This window comes from Prinia subflava, chromosome 2 (assembly GCF_021018805.1).
Source record: "Prinia subflava isolate CZ2003 ecotype Zambia chromosome 2, Cam_Psub_1.2, whole genome shotgun sequence".
Lineage (NCBI taxonomy): Eukaryota > Metazoa > Chordata > Aves > Passeriformes > Cisticolidae > Prinia > Prinia subflava.
This window is the reverse complement of record NC_086248.1, coordinates 88,831,584-88,851,092: the sequence shown is the minus strand read 5'-3', so window position 1 is coordinate 88,851,092 and position 19,509 is coordinate 88,831,584. Positions and strand designations below refer to the sequence as shown.

General features: G+C 37.1%; 1 protein-coding gene across 2 annotated transcripts in view; it reads left to right on the top strand.

The window, feature by feature from the left end:
• Positions 1 to 19,509, top strand: part of AKT3 (AKT serine/threonine kinase 3) — a 153,501-nt gene that overhangs the window by 10,343 nt on the left and 123,649 nt on the right. For both annotated transcript variants that reach the window (XM_063390947.1, XM_063390946.1), the window contains exon 2: positions 2,329 to 2,483. In XM_063390947.1, the coding sequence (XP_063247017.1) occupies positions 2,438 to 2,483 (46 nt within the window). In that variant the 5' untranslated portion in view covers positions 2,329 to 2,437. The remainder of the gene's footprint in view (positions 1 to 2,328; positions 2,484 to 19,509) is intronic.

Genomic DNA, 19,509 nt, shown 5'->3' with positions numbered 1-19,509 from the left:
GTGCACACACCAAAAATGGAAAGTACATTAAATTTTCCAAAATAGTAAAATGTACTGCAGCATATGCCAGCCCAAGGTAAATACTGAGTGTTACATTGCTTCTTGTGTCTTTATAGCTGGAAAAAAAAAATCAACTGTGATTACTTTTCAAAGAATGCAACGAAAGTCTCGTAGAAAATTGAACTTAAGTTGGGTATTTGGAAATTGATGTGCTTACACTTGCTTCCCACAACAGCTGCTCTTAGGTCACAGTTGTTTGACACCCACCTCTGGGCTTTGAAAAGATTTATGGGTTTGTAATAAGAGCTGATGCTGTGCTGCAGTGATCCAGAACGGCGGAACAGCAGCCTGCTTTCAGGCGCGTGTCTTAATCTGTCAGATCTCTTTTCATGCACAGCTGATAGACTTGCTTATCTCGTTTGAAGCATGCAAACAAAAGTTCTGATAATGTCTGACCCAGAAATTAGCTCTCACATTTAGTGAGGTGCAGGATGTGAAAATGCATGCTTTAGTTATTTCTGCTGTACCGGCTTGCATATAAAATGATGCCTAAGCAGCTGAAGTTAGATCAATTAACACCAGTAAAGCATTCTCATGTCCTTCCAAAATGTACATAACATTTTCTTTTAACTCCTATGAAAGCTTAAACAGGGTGTGTTTCTCTAGACACAGGTGTGTGGTGTCCTGCAGGACATGACAGGGTGTGATGCCAGTGCCAAAGGTTGTGTGTCACCTGCGCAGGTCTCACTGCCGTATCTGCCCTGGGGATGTCTCAGAGACACAGTAGTCAATATTACTTAAACTTTACAGTATTAATGAGTTTAACATTGTGATTTTTACTTTTGTGCAGCCAAATTACTGAGTGTTTTTGAAAATAATAGTTTAGTGAAAGCAAGACTTAAATGGGCACACTAGAGTGTTTCTGTAAAATTGAGTTGTACTATATTTTTTTGCATACCACATGAAAAAATTCTCATGCCAAGTTTTGTTTTGCATGTTACAGCATCCCTGCAGAAGTAGCCTAGCTGCTGTCATGCAAATACACATATTTAGAACAATAAATAAGAAATAACTTGTATGTCTGTAATGGTTCAGTTTTTAGTTTGTACTTGATTGTGTTAAAAAACCTGATTTCCAAGTGCTTTCTTCATTCATTGGTTGCACAGATTGCTTCTAGCACAGTCATATTGGTTTCTTTCCCGTTTCTATTTGTTGGTCAGTCTACTAAATGGATTTGTATGGGCTGCATTTGATAGCCCTGAGCTTGTGAGGGGTTCCTGTTCTGTGCCACCACTGTGTACATGTGTGCTCCTGTGTGCAGAGCTGTGGGAGGGTGTTCCTCCACCATCAGAGAAATCCTGTTTCTTGGCTTGCCATGCTTTTCTGCATGAGCATTATTTGAGTGCTTCTCTTTATTTTAAGGTTAGAGGGGAAAAGCAGTTTGCTGGCAAAAGGAAATGTCTCCTGGCCTCTGGCTTCTCTTCCTACTTAATTGTAGTGCTATTTATCTCTTCTTCACAGCTGTTGGGTACTCTGGGAGCGAGGCAGTCAAAAGAGAGGGTTGTGGCTTCTGAGAGTGGTATGTCCTGTTCCAGGACTAACTTCCCTTCTGTGCCCTGCAGGTTTCCCTACAAAACCCTGAGGTTTGTAGGGAAAAGAGCACTCTTGTCACTGCCTGGCTGAAAGCTTTGAGAGAATGTGCACTCCTTCTTTTCATAAGCTGAACATTTGGGAGTGTTTTTGGTTCATTTTACTTGTAAGAAGTTGTTTTTCTGATTGTATACTTGGAGATTATGCTGTTTTTGAAAAACTGTTGTAAGTTCAGGATTTGTATTGGCTATAATAAAATTATAGTGGAAGTAGCAAGAATGTAACCTTTCATTCCATTTTCTCACATTCTTAATATGATTATAGGTAGCCATAATAGAGGAAGCACTTGTCCATTGCGTGGGTTCTGACAACTGTGGGAACAGGGAAACAGGGAAAGCTCCTGTGTGTTCAGAGCTGGGCCTTTGAAGCAGGGTCGGCAGCCTTTCATTTAAAACAGCATCCTGTGCATTAGAACGAGAGAATTCTGCTGTGTGCCTTTTATAAAAGTGCCATATGACTTAAATTTTAACACATTCTGCTGCTTTTTAGTATTGTAGTGTTCATGGAAAATGTGCTGTAAGACTAGAAACATGATTGTGTTATACAGTTAATTAAAAATAAAGGCAGATTTTTAATGTGAGCTCAGTCGGTGAAATACATCAACAAAGACTTTTTTGTTGGCTGTCAAGTGAGAAAAACAGAAAAGACTTAAATTCTTTCTCTAATATTTCCTTCCAGTCTGACTCATCAGTAGAAATAGTGAAGAGCTGCAGAAGAGAAGCCAAACAGACAAGCTGATAACTCAAAGAAATCCTCTTTTGAGTTTGGGGTTCAGAGTGGAGTCATCATGAGCGATGTTACCATTGTGAAGGAAGGCTGGGTACAGAAGAGGGGTAAGTTCTGCCTTTTAATGGAAGGTGCTTCTGCTGTCTCCCACACTGCGTGCAGTGGTATTACATGGTTACACAGATGAATGTTCCTGATTTATCTTCTGGTCTGGAGCAAGCTAATCAGACCATATGGTCAGGTTAAGGCCTTGTTGGTATTTTTGATACGTAACCCTGGGCACTGCCCCTGTTTGTGGGGGTGACTGCCAGTGCAGGGGAGGTTCAGTAATTCCCATTTCACCTGGAAGCTTGTTGCTGCAGCTGCTCTTACCTGGGCCTCAGACTGAGCTGCCTCTTGTGGCAGCTGGAAGAGGCAGTAATAGAGGTGTGCAGTCAAATGGTGCCTGGAAGCTGCTGTGGATGTGATGCTTTGTGTGAAATTTCCTAGATGCCAAAATCATTCAGTGTGGCTCAGCTTGTATTACAGATGCAAGTAGTCCCGGTAAAATCAACATAATACTTGCATAAAGCTCAGCATACACCTAATGACTTAGCAGACCTGGAAGCCATATGATTAAAGAATATGTTCCTAACTACAAGCCAGTATAAAGTATGATTTTCTGTTATATTTGAATGCCTGTGAATTCTTGAGATGTCTCTTTAAAATGTTTCACAATTGCAAGTTTAGGGAGGTTGCTGTATGTTCAGCTTTGAATGTGAAACCTTTAAAATATCTGGCATTCATATCATGTGATGAACTTTGGATGAAATCTTCCATGCTTCATGCTGCTCTGCTTTCGGTTGTGGTTGCACACATGATTATTTTCAAAAGAATATAACCACTCTCTCAGAGAGGAGGTGATCTGGATTTTAGGGTGATTTATACCATGAGTTTCTGTGATCCTAGCCCAGAAAGATTAGTGGGAACAAAAAGTGAAATAGTGGGAACAAAATTACCCTTTAATTTACAAAGAGATGCTTTGCTTCAATAGCAGTATGTGAAGACAAAGATCATTATTAGCTTTGTTATTGCAGATTGACATTAAATGTCAAGGAAGGCAAGATAATGAGAGAAAATTTTATTATTCTTTTATTATTTCTGCATAAATTGAATTTCAGGATGCATTATGGGTATTGTAAATGAAAATAAGCTAAACCATGTTAAGCTTAAGGCCTACTTCCTATTTTAGAGTATATACCTGTATTTATAACAAATAATGTTTTACATGACAGGAACTATTTAAAATTTAAAGTTATTTTTCCTTTCTGCCTTGCTGTTGTTTACTCAGTTTGGAGATCTGATTTTCCTTTTTTGATTATTTCATATAAATTTCTTTCAAATGTATTTGAATGGTTAGGATGCACCAAATAATTTTCTTTTACATGACATCAGTTCCTTCAGGTAATGTTGTTCATTCTTGTTACAACTGCTATCAACTTTGTGACCACAGGATATGCATATAATAATTACTGGGATCCAGAAATGGACAATGTATACTGAAATTCAATGTCTTAATATTTGAAATTCTGAAATGCTAAATAAAGGTTTTTCTTCTCATTCTGTTTTACTAACAATTAATTGAAGAAAAGCCCACCAAGTTGACATTTTGAGGTCAGTTTTGCTAGTAATTGTTTTCTTTTCCAATTAAAGACATTTAATGGCATGCATTTTTCCATGTCATAAATAACTTTGAATTTATGGTTCGTTTTTTGTCTTCTTGCTATGCGTAACTGTGTAGATTTTAGTGGAATTTTTTTGAATTACATCTAATATTGTCCTTAATTTTCATTGTCTGACTTATTCTGGTTGTTGGTTGGTTAAAGTGTTTCTTTTGTTTCTGAAAATAAAAGGAAAATCATGGTTGTGTTTCACAATGCTAAGAATTTGTAAGCATTTTATTCAGTGGTTATACATGCCATGTAATTACAACTTTTACTCTGACCTTGCTCTGGAGCAAGAAAATCAAAGTTGTTAAGTGCATTTGTTAAATGTTGCCAAGACAAAGTATCCAGCTTTAATCTATATTCTGAGAATATGCTCAGTAAACACTTACTCTGGCAGCTAAATGTTCTCTGTCTGTGCTAAGCAGCATCGTGGGACTGGGTAACGCTGTCTGGCTTCCACAAGCAATCATTCTGTTGCAGTTTTAACGTGAATTCTTTGATCATCAACACTTGATACTCACTGGCTCAGTTCACAGGCTGGTTTTGGTAGGTGCAAACCGTGTTCCACCTGGAGAAGGTGAGTGTGGGAGCTCTTCTCCAGGCAGACACTGAATGAATTCCAGCCCCAATGACCAGTCCCTTGGACAGCCCCGAGCCAAGTGTATGGTGCAGAATAAATTTCTGAGGCTCCAGACTGAATTTATCTAGAAATAAAACTTGTGAACCCTTCCTGCTGGGCACATAGGGGCCTGGACTGCTTCAGCTGACTGATGGGTTTCCATTATACTGAATGACATGGTCGTTGACTATTGCCCGGGACCTTTTAAAATGTCAGGATGGTTTGTGATACAAGAAAAGGGAATAAAATCCAACTTCTTTTTGTGATTCACAGCCCAGTCAGGAGTATGAGGATGACTTGAAGGTATTGGGATGAAAAAGGGTTTTGAGGAGCTGTCTAATGAGATGGGCCATTACAAAGGTGGGTTAGGTGAACTTAATGTAGGAATGAGAGGGGAGGACTAAAAATAGACTTGGGATCTGTCTCTGAATTGAGGCACTGCTGGAGAGAGGCTAGGCAAGACAGGGTATGTTAGGGCACCGTGAATGGCTGTGAAATGCAGTGAAAAAATTTGCTTTATTACTGTTCTTAGTGCTGTATCCATGTCACTAATAGAGGGCTGAAGGCTATGTGTTTGTAAGGTTTTAAGGCTGCTGCTGAGCACTGAAGAATCAGATGTGATGCTACGTAGTTGGCTTCAAAGCCCTGTTTTTCTGTGTGTGCTTAAATGAGGCACCCATTAAAGTATTAATGTCTTATTGAAAGGCAAGAAGTGGCAAAATTAAGTTTTTTTGATCATACTTGGGCTTGGAGTAGTCTTTAGGAGAAGCAGTTTCAGTGTGGTGAGACTATGATACTGTGGAAGAGTAAGGTGTTGTACATGAAAGGTCAAACGAGCAGTGATGGAGGTGACAGCTTTGGACAATAGAAGACACAAAACCCAGGGAGAAGCAGTGCCTGAGAAGTTTGGGGTGTCTCAGGTCCCAGGTGAAAGAAGACCCTGAAGCACAGTGACTGGTGTGCCTGAACAAGTAATGCAGCCCAGCAAGAGCCGATTTGGAGAATGAAGTAATTGGTGATGGGGACTCAATACCCACCTACACTTAGTACACTGGTAAAGTGAAGTGGGTGTAAATTTGGCCTGGCTTCTGTGCCCTTTGGCATGGTAGTGTTCCTGGAGTACATTGTGTGGCTTTAGTTTCATCTGAAAGAACCAGGTTTGTGCACTGTGGGGCTGCTTCAAGCAGCAGATGAAAGTGCATTAACCGGGGTGCTGGGAGATTGGCTGCAAAAGCACTTCCTTAGCTGAACTAAAGTACTAATTCAGATCCCTGTGAGCCATCGGGACTTGAACAAACAGAGAGCCAAGAGAGTCTCCTTAGAGCAGAGTCTGCTCAGGCGAGAGAGGAGTGGGAATGTCTTTTGTAAGGATGACTTTGTGGTTGTAACCCACTGTCGTAGATCCAGTGACAAGAACCAAGCAGCTCATGGCCTGTATCCATGTGCAGCTGCAAAGATATTTTTGCAATTCACTGGCTCAGTGAGGATAGTTTTTCTTTCTTTCCAGTTATACCTGTAGCCAGATTAGGAGAGAGATGCATTGTCTTCTTTTATGAATTTACTTTTTAGATGCCACCAACATTTTTCCTCGTAATGCATAGAGATGAAAGGGAAGCAGTTTTGACTAAAAACTTTAAATACAATGCCCTGAACCTTGTTGCTGATATGCAGAAATTAAGTATTTGACATTACTGTCGTCAGTGCAAGCACTCTGCAGTAATTGCTGAAATGACTTTTATATTTTGGATTTGCAGAGGACGATGTTTTGCAGAGTGAATATCTTTAATTTATGTAAAGGTTAGTATCCTTAATGTTACTTAACATGCTTTTACTGTATTTACTAAATTAAATTTAATGCTTTGTAGAGAGGGATATGTTTTTAATTTATCAGTTTGGAAACAGATTTTTTTTACGTGATGAACATGCCTAGTGTGATTAGGGCTGTATCATTACAAAAGTGAGTTTTATGCATCTAATTCATGTGGTATTTTTTCTTTAAAGTCAGAGTTTTCCAAGTTGTAGACTTGACCTTGTCTGTAGTCTATAATAGTCACAACAATTAGATTTAAGAACCTTTCATAACTATGCTTAATTGCAACCTAATTTCTTTATATATAACCTGTGCACAGAATTTCAATTAATTTAAACATATGAAAAGATTTAAGAGTTTCTGTTACCATGTTATTGAAAGATCATTGGGGACAAAGGAAGAATTGACACAGATGCTAACTTTTTAAAGGACCCAGTTTCATATTTAATGTGTCAGCTAACTTTGTCTTTAATTGAAAGAGTAAGGTTTTGGTTGTGGTTAGGCACAACACGATGGGTAAATCACTGTTTAAAGGCAAAGCAATGTGTTTTCAGTCTGAGTTAGTGCTCGTGTTGGCACCCTTGGCTTGCCTTACCTCTGTTTGTGCCTCGGTGTTCTGCTGTGGTGAGTTAGGGAATGCAGTTTGCCATGGCAGTCTCCACGTGGCTCACATGTACCAGCATTCCAATTTTGTAGAGAGGGAACCAAGGCCCATAATTGTTGTGGCTTAATTGTAATAACTTAAGAAGTTTGATGTAATGAGATGGTGGTAAAAAAACAGATGTCATGAAGCTTTCCTGTAATGAGATTGTTCTGTAAATAGTGTATCACTGAAATACTGTAATATGATTTTTCACTCTTTTTTTTTTTTCTTCTTTTTTTAAATACCTTTCATAACTTCTTAGTATCTAAAATTGAAGTAGTGTTAGTTTCTAAACTCATGCAGTTCATAGAATGTGTTTGATTTACTGTGGTGAGATTGACTTAACTCCACTCTGTTTTGATTTTTGAGATTCAGGACATGATTGCAGGTATCATGGGATTTTGAGAAATAACTGTGTGGAAAGTATTTACTGTTGTTATATCTTCTATCAAGAAGAATAAATAGCATAGTGGAATAAATCTATTGTTCCAAATAGTAATAGAATTGTTGTTTAAAGTACAAATTATTTATAGTCTTAGGGTAACATGTCTTCTCCCTCCTCCCTCTGGCTCAAATCCAGAAAAAGAACTGTGTTATTCAATGTAGTGGACATTGGGTTTTACAGTTGAACCAAGACCAAACAGATGTTAATGTTGGAAATACACACTGGAGATTGAATTCATGTGGTATGTTTGAGGTTTCTTTATTTCTTTTTTTTTCTTTTTTTTTTCATTTGTTGTGTTTGGAGGTTTTTTGGTATGTTTTTTTTTAATGGGGACATAAATGCCTTGATTGGAAAATTAATCTCAGAAGTTATAGTATTAATTGAGTGTTATTCACAACCTGTCAGAAATCTTGTTTGCAGATTGTCTGAATTATTTGAGCAATTTAACACACCTCTAACAAAGACAAATTTAAATAGACTATGTTGAACGTCTGCTACACAAAGTAGAAGGAATTTAAAGAATCTTTTTCTAATTGTCTTAGCAATAGTTTAAGGTAAAGTCTTGACTGATAAACAACTTGAAACTAAATAAGCCTTTCATACTGTGGTTGTTCTACTCCTAATTCTATATAATTAATGCAAAATGTGAAGTTCCAACAAAATATATGAACGTAAAAGAGGCTGTTCCATGTGGACCAAAGGGAGGAACAATGGCAGTGTGACCTTTCTTATATTCTTATGTGGTAGTTATTTTCTTTTTTTTTAATTCCCAGATAGTTAAGAGATTGCTGTATCTTGCACTCAGTGTAGAAATGGATTTAGGTAAATCTGTAAAGTTGCTTGCAGTCAGCATGGTTTAGAAGGTTTTTTGTTTGTTTGTATGTTTTTGTTGTTATTGTTGGGTTTTTGTTATTTTGGTTTTTGTTTGTTTGGGTGGGTTTTTTCCCCACGTACACTGTGAGCAGAGATCTATGTATTGAGATGCTGTTTTCCAGCAGATACCCCACTGGGAGAGGAGGACCTCTCCTTTCTGTGTCCCACTCACTCTGTAGTTGACTACCAAGGTCTTCCTCTTGGAATAATTATAACCTTTTTATCCACAGTTTTCCTTGAAGAGGAAAGATCACAACCATATGAAAATCTTAAACTTGATTTAACTAGGATGAGTTGTTCTCTTTGCTAAATAACTTTATTCCAGATGCTTTTTAGGTTATGCATGGGTGAGTGTAATTTTTACAACTCTTCGCCTTGTACTGTTACCAGTTTCTGTTCTTAAAGGCAGTTTGCAATAGAAATCGAAGCATGAAATGCAAAGTATTTTAAACAGTCTCAAGATTATCCTTGCTGTGATATCCTTGTTGAATGCCATTTTAGATAATTGTGCATGGTTGATGAATTTTTAAAATTTTTGAAGTTGTTTTTATTTCATTGTAGCTATAATAGAGACTGTTACCAGTTTTTAAATGGTTGTTCAGTTTTGATTCTCATCAGTAAAAATGAAGCTCTCATTCATGGAGCTGTATTGTAGATGATAGTGGCTAACATTCTGTGCATGTTCTTTGACTGAATTTGTTAGTTCCTACCAGTAATATGTCAAATAGAAGATACAGTAATATCTTTGAAGGGAGGAAGGTGTTCTCCTCTGTGTGTAATAATAGTGTATTATTAACATGGAACATTCATGGGCATATCAATATATTTGACCTTAGAACTATTGACGTTCAGATATCTGAAAAGAAGTTAACCAAACTCAATACCTAAATCAAATCTTTGTTTGTTCTCCCTGCAGTTGCTTGTAAGGCATGTTTCTGGTGCCTGTCACTTTGGGCTTAAAGCTTTTGCATATCCTGAGTTTTATGGCAGAAAAGTGCTTTTGCTATTCCTGGCAGCAGCAGGTTGCTTGTTACACAGGAAAATACCTGGGCAATGGTTTTGGAGCATTCTAGACCCAGTGGCCTTACACGTTCTTGTGTGTCTGTTCCATTTCCTGCAGAATGAATGCGCCTGGTTGCTCACGTTCTGAAGGTTTTCTCTGTTCCTGCTGGTTTCTCTTATCCACACTACTTAGTTTCCCATGAGAGCAGTACTTCTAAAGAAGCGAGGTTGAACATTTTCTGTTGCAAGAATAAGGGAAGCAAGATGTTAACAATTCATTGCCCTTTTCCTGCTTGCAACATTTTGGCCTCCAAATGTCCAAGGGATGCTGTTGGGGAAGAGTTTGAGGAGGCATTTGTCAAATACATGCTTTCTGTTTATTAAAACCTCTACTTTTTCACTGAAGCTTAAATAGTCATGCTGTATAATACCTTTGGCATGCTGTAATACATGGGTTACAGTTGAAATTCCTTTGTGTTTGTGTTACTTTCACATTGTTTTTGTAAGGATAATATGCTTGCAATACCAGAGCTTTTAATACCTTGTAAAAAATCATCTTCTCTCAATATACCTACATGCCAGTCCAACAAATCTCCCAAATCTTTGTGATTTATTTTATTTCAGATGCAGTCTGTTCTTCTCACCTCAGCTAGGTCAATCAGCTTATGCCTCTGTGGGAACCACTTCTTTAATACTACTTCTGTAATCATCAAAAACATTATTGAGGTCAACAGCTGTGACTTGAAACTAGGTTCTGAAAGAGTTTTAGGACTGGACTAAGAACTCAGAGTTTTAGAGCATGAGACAAATAAGACTGCAGACTGAGATATTGAAAATAAGCTTATTTTCAATAAAGAAACTTCAGGGAGAAGACCACAGAAAAAGGTTTTATAACCACTCACTGCTGCCTTGGTTGTCTTTTACTTTCCAAGAGGAATTGTTGACCCTTCATGAGCATCTCTACAAATGGTAGACAAAATGAGAGACTTTTTTCCATCAAAACATGGAAAGATGCTGGTAGTTAGTGGGATTTATTCAATCTTCAAGTTCTTGAGAGCAGTTTAATCTAAATTGCAGGCAAAACATTTGCTTAGTTCCAACAGCACAGACTTTAACTTGCTCTGGGAGGGATTCCTGCTTCCCAGGGTAGGACTCCATCAGCATAATAGAGGCAATTCTGTTGAGATATGCTTAGATTTTGTTTCAAGCTACCTATGAATGTTTCCAGAGCTTTCCTTTGGATACACTGTCATGTCTGTTCCTATGGATTTGAGAGCCCCTCAGCAGTGGGTGGGTGGTGATCACAGTGTAAGGCAAAGCTTGTAGTAGTTATAATTGGGAGATGTGCTTCAGATGTATACTGGTTATCTGTAATGTTGATGTACCTCCAGTCTCACTTTTTTCAGTGCACTTTAATATCATCTCTTACTTGTTCTACTTACTCTATCTCTCAACTGGTCTGTGTTGTTTTTGATTCTTTCCTTGCCTTGCAACTCTGGACGTTGTTAGCTTACTTTATATAAACCTAAGTAAATTTCTTTGTAATCAGATCATTGCAACTGATGTCTTATCTACTGTAAATTCTTAATTTATAGTTTGCTTTCTAACAAAGTGCTTTCTTAAAAACTGATAGGAAGATAGGAAATGAGTATGTAGATGTCAGAACACTGATATGAAAACACATTCTCTTTTTCTAGATAGATTCAGAAGATAACTTATACATTGATGGCTGTCTCGATGTTGGTCGTAGTCTTCCCAAAAATATTGAATTACAATATGATAACATATTAACTGTGTAAAATCAGCAAGTTCCCAGTTTCATTAGTTGTTATAATTTTGCATTGAAATTCCAAATCATGTAATCCTCAGTTATTCACATTTGAACAGTTGAAAGGTAAAAAAATTTACTGGGCACAGCTTCCTGACAGTCTTTTATCAACATTGCCACAATAATAAGAAAGTTACTGTAACCAGAATAATCTTCACAATAGCTGCTAATTAAGCTGAGGCTGAGGTACTGAGAACCACACCACCTGCAAGATATTTGAGGGCTACTTGATACAGATGCTCTGTGATTTTGGTTGTGATGAATTTGTGGACAACCTAGTTTGTAGTGAAGGAAGACATGTAAGATGGTAAATTATATAAAGAATTGGGCCAAATGTACCTTAAATTTGGCACTCAGTGTTGTGGAAAACCTGAATTTGTCCAAGTCACAGTTTCCCTCAGATTAAATGGAAATAGTATTGTTACTTCACCTAAGAGACTTCCTGAATGTTAGTTTGTTTATCTTTGTGAAACTTCTAAATGCCTTACATTATAATATTCAGGGTTTTAAAAATACAGTTTTATATAATTGAAATATAATTTTTTTATAGGAAGTAAAATGAATCTAATAGTTGAAGTTCAGTCTGAATGAGAAGAAGTGGATTTTTTTTGATTTTGTTTATCCTGACACATTGCAGAGGAAGAGGTAAAATCTGTTAGGTCGTATAAAGAGATGACTTGTTAAAGAAAATGGAAAAATCTTAAGGTTCTTTTGTTCGGTATTTTCCAGAGAGACTGGGGAAAACCCTTGAACAGTGATCCTTGGGAGAGAGTAATCTGTAGGAACATGACAGCATCTCTCCCTGTGCTTGCACACTTTTGAACGCATAAAACTGCATGTGGATTTAGCAGTACAACTTCTACATGCATAAAGATTCCTTCACAGTAGTGTGCTTCTGCATAGCATCTTTTGCTTTACTTTGAGGATAGTATTCCCTCTGTTTTGAGCTGTGTTGGCTTTTATAATATCATGCCAGTTTATGCATGCTGACTAATACATTGGAAACTTTTCCGAACAACTTGATTCTTATCTTGGGAAACAGCAGCAGCTACTATATTTGAATTAGAAGCTTGTGAACTTGCCCCTGATGCTCTTCCATGTTTACTTGAAACTTAAGTGGAAGCTGTTGGTGAAATGGGGGAAGTGTCATGTCCTCTCCTAGCTCGGTTGTGTTGGCACTTGTGCTCATCATGGTGACATGGTGAATCATGCCAGGAGGTTGATCTGTTTTTATTTTCCTAGCTAACTTTCAGATGGATCATTTCCCTGGCCTGACTCACCGTGCAGCAGCACAAACAGGAGAGCTGGCAAACACGGGAATGGGAGAGCGGCCACATGGAGGGGCAGGACAGCTCCCTGCTAGTGGCAGCCCCCAGCCTTGCAAGAGTCAATTGGCTACAGAACTGCACCTAAAACTTAGATTGGCACCACCACAGGACTGTGGCACAACTGGTTTGCATTTCAAGATGGTTTTCTTGGAAATTCCTGTTTAGAAAAGGACCATTGATTTATTCTGTGCTCGTCCTAAATGTGATTGAATTCAAAAATGCCACCAGGAGGCTTAGCTAATTCTTATTACTTTGTGTTTATAGTTTTTAAACAAACGGAATTTTTTCACAGAAGAGTGACTTGGCTAATGTCTGGAACATTAAGTGGTTCCTTAATCTAAATAATAGAGTAGCTTTGTAATCCTCTTGTGTTTATAGCTTGAGAGGTGTTTAAAAAGAGTATTTTAACCAAAAAACCTCTCAAAGGTGATGATAGACATGTACTCTTCTGAGGCTAGTAAGTTGTTGGCTTCTGGCTATTATTCCAGATTAAAATGATAAGTGATGGTTTTCAGAGTTCAGAATATTTATACTGTGTTGGTGGACAGTCAGTGAAACTTCAGGTAATGTTAATTTGTGAGAGTCTTGAGTTTTCTTGTAGATTTTCTGCTACACTAGGTAGAAATCTGGTAAAGCAGATTGTGTCTGAACTTCATCCTTTGCAATGAATACACTGCTTCTGGGGTTGCTTGGCTATATAACAAAGATGGGAGAAAGATCACATTCTTTGATTTCAACTTGCACATGAATATTTTAAATGAATTTTTCCTGTAAACGTTGTATTTAAGATCCCTTTGGATGGTTTTCAATCTCAGGATCTTATACTATTAATTTACACCACGTGCGTAGGATTTTATGTGGAACTGCTGTTGGCAGAAAGAGGCTTATGTAGAGATGGTGAACATTTCCAACTATCCTTGCTCCAAAGGAGACGGGAAATTGCTGTTATTTGCATCTCTGTGGACAACCATACCGATATTAGATAGAATAGAAAAATTTCTTGGCAAATGAAACAAATGAAGAGTCAAAAACCCCAAATGAAACCAAACCAGGGATTCTTTCAAATACTTTGCGTTCCCCTACATCCTCTCAAGGGTAGAGAAGAAGATCCAAGAAGTTAGCTGCAGATATTATTTAGTCTGCAAATGGAGAGCTGGGGAACGAGTTACAGCATGTTATTTGCAGAATATAATAGCTGTGTAATGCTTACTAATGTCTGAGATATGTTTCTTGTGCCAGCGTCCTCCATATCTGTGAAGTCATTAATAGATAATCACACAGATGTTGAGTGCATTGGTAGTGAGAGTTTAAAGAATCTACCACAGATAGGTAGTAATAATAATAATACTACTAAAACCAATAATAATAAAAATAATAATAATACATTATTACTATTATTATTACTATAGTTTTCCTCTTCCCTCAATAAAAATTTGACCTACTCACATTCTAAAAAATTCTAACATCAATAGGTTTTTTTGGTCTTTTTCAGGAACATGCTTCAATAATTTAAATTATTCTTGCATAAGAATGTAATATCCAAGTTTGTGCTGGTTTCTTGTAATGAATTTTCCTGTAAAAAAGGCAACAAGTTGCTACTCCAGAGCAGAATAAAATAAACAGGGACAAAAAGGCTCTTTTTACTGGAAGGCAGCATGAGTGCAGAAGCATCATTCTAATCGTCCAGAGGGTGTCTGACCTTTCCTTACAAAAGGAAAGTATCTCCATGAGTTTTGGTGGATAGAAAACCACAGGCTGCTATATTCAGTGAAATAATTGTCACTGGTAAATTATCTCACAGTAAGCATTTGTATTTTTGTAGTAAATACAATCCTGCATTATAGCTTTAGCATATTAATAGCCTTTCCTTTCTTGCAATCCACTATATTCCCTAAAAGCCATCTGTGGCTTGTGAGCTGTTGATGTCAATATATTTGTAGCTTTAGCATAGAGGAAAGTTTTGTATTGATTACATGCGTGGTTTAAAAAAAGGGTGGCTTACCATGATCTCTTGTTTTTTGCCAATTAATGTATTTAAAAATGCTCCAAATAACTTGTCATCTTTTGAGTTCCTTGAAAGTCTGCTTGCATTTCTTCACTTACAGTGCGATATTTCATTTTTTTAACACACAAAGCAAGAAATTAAGCTGTTTTAATCTTTCAGTGGAATAGATAAATATTAGGAATTACTCTCTACTGAGAAGTTCCATGAATTATTATTTAACCAATGTCTGAGGAATGCAGTATTGCTGTTTTGAACACACCCGATAGGAAGAGAATGGTGTTTCAGAATGCCATCTGAAACACGAAAGGTTTTAGTGTGCAGAAAGCCTGGTGGAGACTTAGAGCCAGAAAGATAGAACTCAACAAAGCCTGTGAAGTTGGCAGTTTGCTCAAGTCCTCATTGTGACAAAAGAGGTGTCTTTTTGTAAACCTTAACTGCATTGATGTTTCTTTTTAACTGTGGAATGGTGTGAGCTGCTGCGGAGCCTGGGATATCAAGCAGGTACCAAGAGCCGTAAAGATCAGGAGAGCTTTCTCAGAGTCTGTTTTAAGGATAATCTCCGAGGAAATAGCCTTTAATGCTCATGCTGCACTGAGCAGAACTCTTTTTTCTGAAAGAAAAATATGCATTGATGCTTTGAAGCATGATATGCTTCTACTGTAGTTAGAGAATTTGTTCCTAGTTCGAAATTGTAAAAACAGAAGAATTGGTAATGTTTGAAGATACTTTTCTTTTGGTTCGTTCTTTAACTCTTACTGGATATTTCTGGTGTAAAAATCTGTCATTAGCTTTGCTACACATTTCCCTTGGCCACAGTTGCTCTCTGGTCTTGTTTGAAAGAATCACTGGTAAATGCTTCTATTTTTGCATGGCTCCAAGCATCTGATGAGCCTGTTGAGAGTAGAGAGTGATTGGTAAAATGGGAAGGATACCGAGAATGGAGAAATTTAAAACATGGGTTAGATAGCCTGGGAAAGTGAGCAAGTTTGGTATGGAAATGTGGTACCTGTATTGCTAGACACAAAATCAAGGAATTATAAAATGGATAAAGTTCAATATAGAGATAGGGTTTTAGAAAAAAAATACTGAAAGCTTGCATTTCAGGGACTGGTAATTTTTAATTACTTAAGAAAGCATGAGAAGTCTCTGAGACAAACAAGAATTCCATGGTAATTGCAGTAACTTCTGTAATGCTGCAATGCATCCTTGTCTTTCAGTGCTTAGAAGGTGAAGTTAAAACCATTGTTTTTGGGGGGTTTTTTTTGAGTGCTTTGTTTACAATGCTATTATGTAGTTATAAGGAAAAAAATACAGACAAATAAAATTTATCCCTAAAACTCCCAGCTCAAAGTCTGCACTATAAAGTAAAAGAATATAAGAGAGGAATAAATTTTTATATCTCGGTAGTAAGGTGCCTGTCATCTGGGGATTTCAGTAAGGAGCTAGCATTACAAATTGGCAAGGGAACAGTTTCATTTACCAACTAAATAAGATACGGTCATAAAAATCCATGTTTTAAAGACCAGGGTGTGAAACTTCAACTCAGATATTGCTTTCCATCACAACATATGGATGTGAAAGCTGGAAATCCAACAAAGGTACAGACATCTAAATGCCTTTGAAAGCAAATGCCTTAGAAAAATACTATGTATTAAATGGAATGAATTTATAACAGATGCCAAGATTCATTAGACAGCTCAAAACCCCCTTGGCTCTAAAGTTATCCAGAAAAGAAGATGGAATTATCATCTGGAACATATGTTAAGAATGAAGCCAGAGCATCTGTCATGGAAAGCATGCCACTGGGCAGCTGGAGGAACACACAAAAAGCACCAACTGAAAGGGTCTCTCCATCGAACAACACCAAAGGTAAAAAGGCTGTGGGACATTGCACTGGATGTGCAAGGAGTGCTTCAGAGCAGACAAAACCTGCACAGGGCTTTTTGGCTCTTTTTGGGCTTTTTTCAGCATTGTAAACTGAAGAGCTTTTGGGTTGTTTTCTCTTAATATTGCAGATAGTAAAGAATGATTAAAAGTTGAAGGTCAGAAGTGAAAAGTACAGATTATTAAGCAGACTATTTAATTATACTGTATTTTAGTTTATTTAGTCTATTTAGTATATAATTTCAGCCCTGAAAAGAGAAAGAAGATTGTGTAATTAAATAAATCTTCAGATGCATTCCCACTGATTAGCTTAATGTATAATAGAGCATTCAGGATTATGTCAGTAAAAATCCAGGCTTATTTTATCCAAGTAACATACAGTTGATGACAGTACTGTGGATTACCTTTTCTCTGAAAACACTTGCTCTTACATTTTTCTACTTTTTCACTTTATAGGAGTTCTGGAATTTCCAAACCAGCATCTCTCTGCAATACAGTCTTTTAACTTGCCCTGCTATGAGCCTAATGTTACAAAGGTTTGTGTTAGAAACAGCAGAATGTAAATTTTATAAGAGACTTTTAGTTGAAATGGAAGCTTTCAAATCTGTTATCTCAATCTGTCTCTTGCTCATGCGTTATGCAAAGCATTTTATTAAAATATAACAATCTCAACAAAGTTTGTCCAAAGTAAGCATTCAGTAATGTCTTAGACTTGGTAAATAGAATTGGCTTGTGTTTTATTTTCCCCTTGTGATATTCAAGGGGGAAAACAATCTCCCAAACAGGGGTGTGGCTGTGGGTGGGTGTGGGGGTGTGTGTGTGTTGTGGCTTTTTTGTTTGTTTCCTTGGTTTCTTGGGGAGTTTTTTGGTTTTGTTTTTGGTGGGTTTTTTTGTTAATTTGAGTTGTTTGGTTTTTCTCTCCCTCACTGAATCATCTCACTGACTCCTAGCCTAACACATGGGAATGAGTGTATCCTGTGAGAAGTTTGAACAACACTCATTCACCTTCTAGATGCATCTTATGATGCTAAGTAGTGAACTAAGACTGTTAGTTCCACTTAGCAAGATTGCAAGTTTAGGCAAAATGAGTAACTCTTCAAACATTTCCAAAGCTTATTGATAGCTGCAGCTTTTCTGCTTCTTCTACTTACAGTATGGTGAGTGTTATGGTGGTTATTTCTTAATGCCTCATAAAGGAAAGAAAAGCTTTTGAATGCAGTTCAGTTGTACTTACAGGCTTAATGTTGAAGAAGCAAAATTTGGTTTTATTTTCCTTCTAAAATATTTACAGACAGTATTTTTATGCCATTTACATATTTGGTGTTGACGGATCTCAGTTCAGATGCCTTCCTCTCATGCACTGAAGGAAAGGCATCTAGCTTTAGTCTGTCCTGCAGAGCCTACACGGTCACAATTTTCTGCTTTGACAGATTCTGTGTCTGATTTATTGTGTGTTTAGGTCCAGTTAGGATTGTAGTTAAAACTAACTTAAAATTTTGTCAGAGGTTGTCCATGCCATCAAATTCAGAGCAGATTTCAGTTATATGAAAAAATTAATCCAGCACACTCCAGAATATCTCTTCTCCTTTTGTTCCCGTGGCCACTTGCTCTTTTGTGAGCATGGCTACTTAAATTTCTGTGTATCCAGATTGTAATAATGTACTTTTAATAGTATTGAAGGCAAGCTTAGAAATAAAGTCTTTGATAATGAAAGAAGTGAAAAGACATTGTGTAATATACAATTTCAAGTATATTACACTATATATATTTACCCTATATATATAGTGTTGCCTGGAGGTTCGAAATGCAGTTGTCCTGTGCTCACTGCTAAAGATTTTTTGCCGAAGAGTACATAACAATAAAAAAATCTTCTAGAGCTAAAAATACAGGATTACTGTATACTTTGACCTGTGGTCAGAGAGTTGGCAGGAATTGCCTTGTATTGTTTGTTCAAGGTTTGTTTGAAGAGAACAATTATAGGATGATCATTAAAAATATTGACATATTTTTCAGGAGCAGAGGATTAAAAACACATCCTTAAGAAAGAGGGTTTTAAAGTATTAAGTTGGATTGCATTAAACAAAGTAGGAACAAAAAGAAAACATTGTTTCAATCTTAATTTGAATTCCAGTTATTGAGGAAGTGGTTGTTTGTTGAAATTGTGTATATTTCTGTGCATTTTCATTGCAGTGTTTTGATACAGTATACTACAAAATCTAATTTAAATAATCTTGTTCTCTTAAGAAAGATAGGCAACCCCTCCATGTAGAAGATCTCTGGTAGGATGAGAGGAGTCCTTGGTGGATTTTTGTCAAAGATTGTATGAAGACTTCATTCTCCCATTTTGATGCACAGTCAAAATCAATCTAACATACAGGGTAATGGTTATGACTGAGGGGGTTTGCCAGGTTGATAGCCTTGAATGGGTGATTCTCTGGTACTGAACTCTGCTTTGCACAGATGAGAGTATGTGGGTTCCCACAGTACAGCTCTGCTGAGTTTATGCCAGGTTCTTTACTAAATTAGTTCTGTAATAAAGTTGGAATGTTTCAGTCTTTGTCTTTCTGCTGTGTAGGGTCAGCATGCCTGCGTTGTTTTGTCCTTGTCCCTGATTCAACTTTATTCCTTTCATAGCTGGTTTGAGATGTTGTTTTGGGAATTGCCTGTGAAGGAGGACCGGCATTTCCCTCTGCTTTCCCTTTGGATGTACTGCTAAATGTAGTCATTTACTCCTCCCAGAAACTGTTTAAAGCAAAATAAAATTTCCCCTCCAGGCACACTTTTCTTAAAACGTAGGTAATCTTTAATTTTATGATGTTTATAATATTTCATAAAGTGACCATTATCAGTGTTGTACCTATGATGACAAAAGAGTACTTCCCGGGTATAAAAACTGTTTATTGAACAAATGGAGAGTTTCAGTGTAGACACTCCTAATAAGATAATGGAGAAATGTATCACTTTCTCATTAACCTCACCAAGCTGGGAGA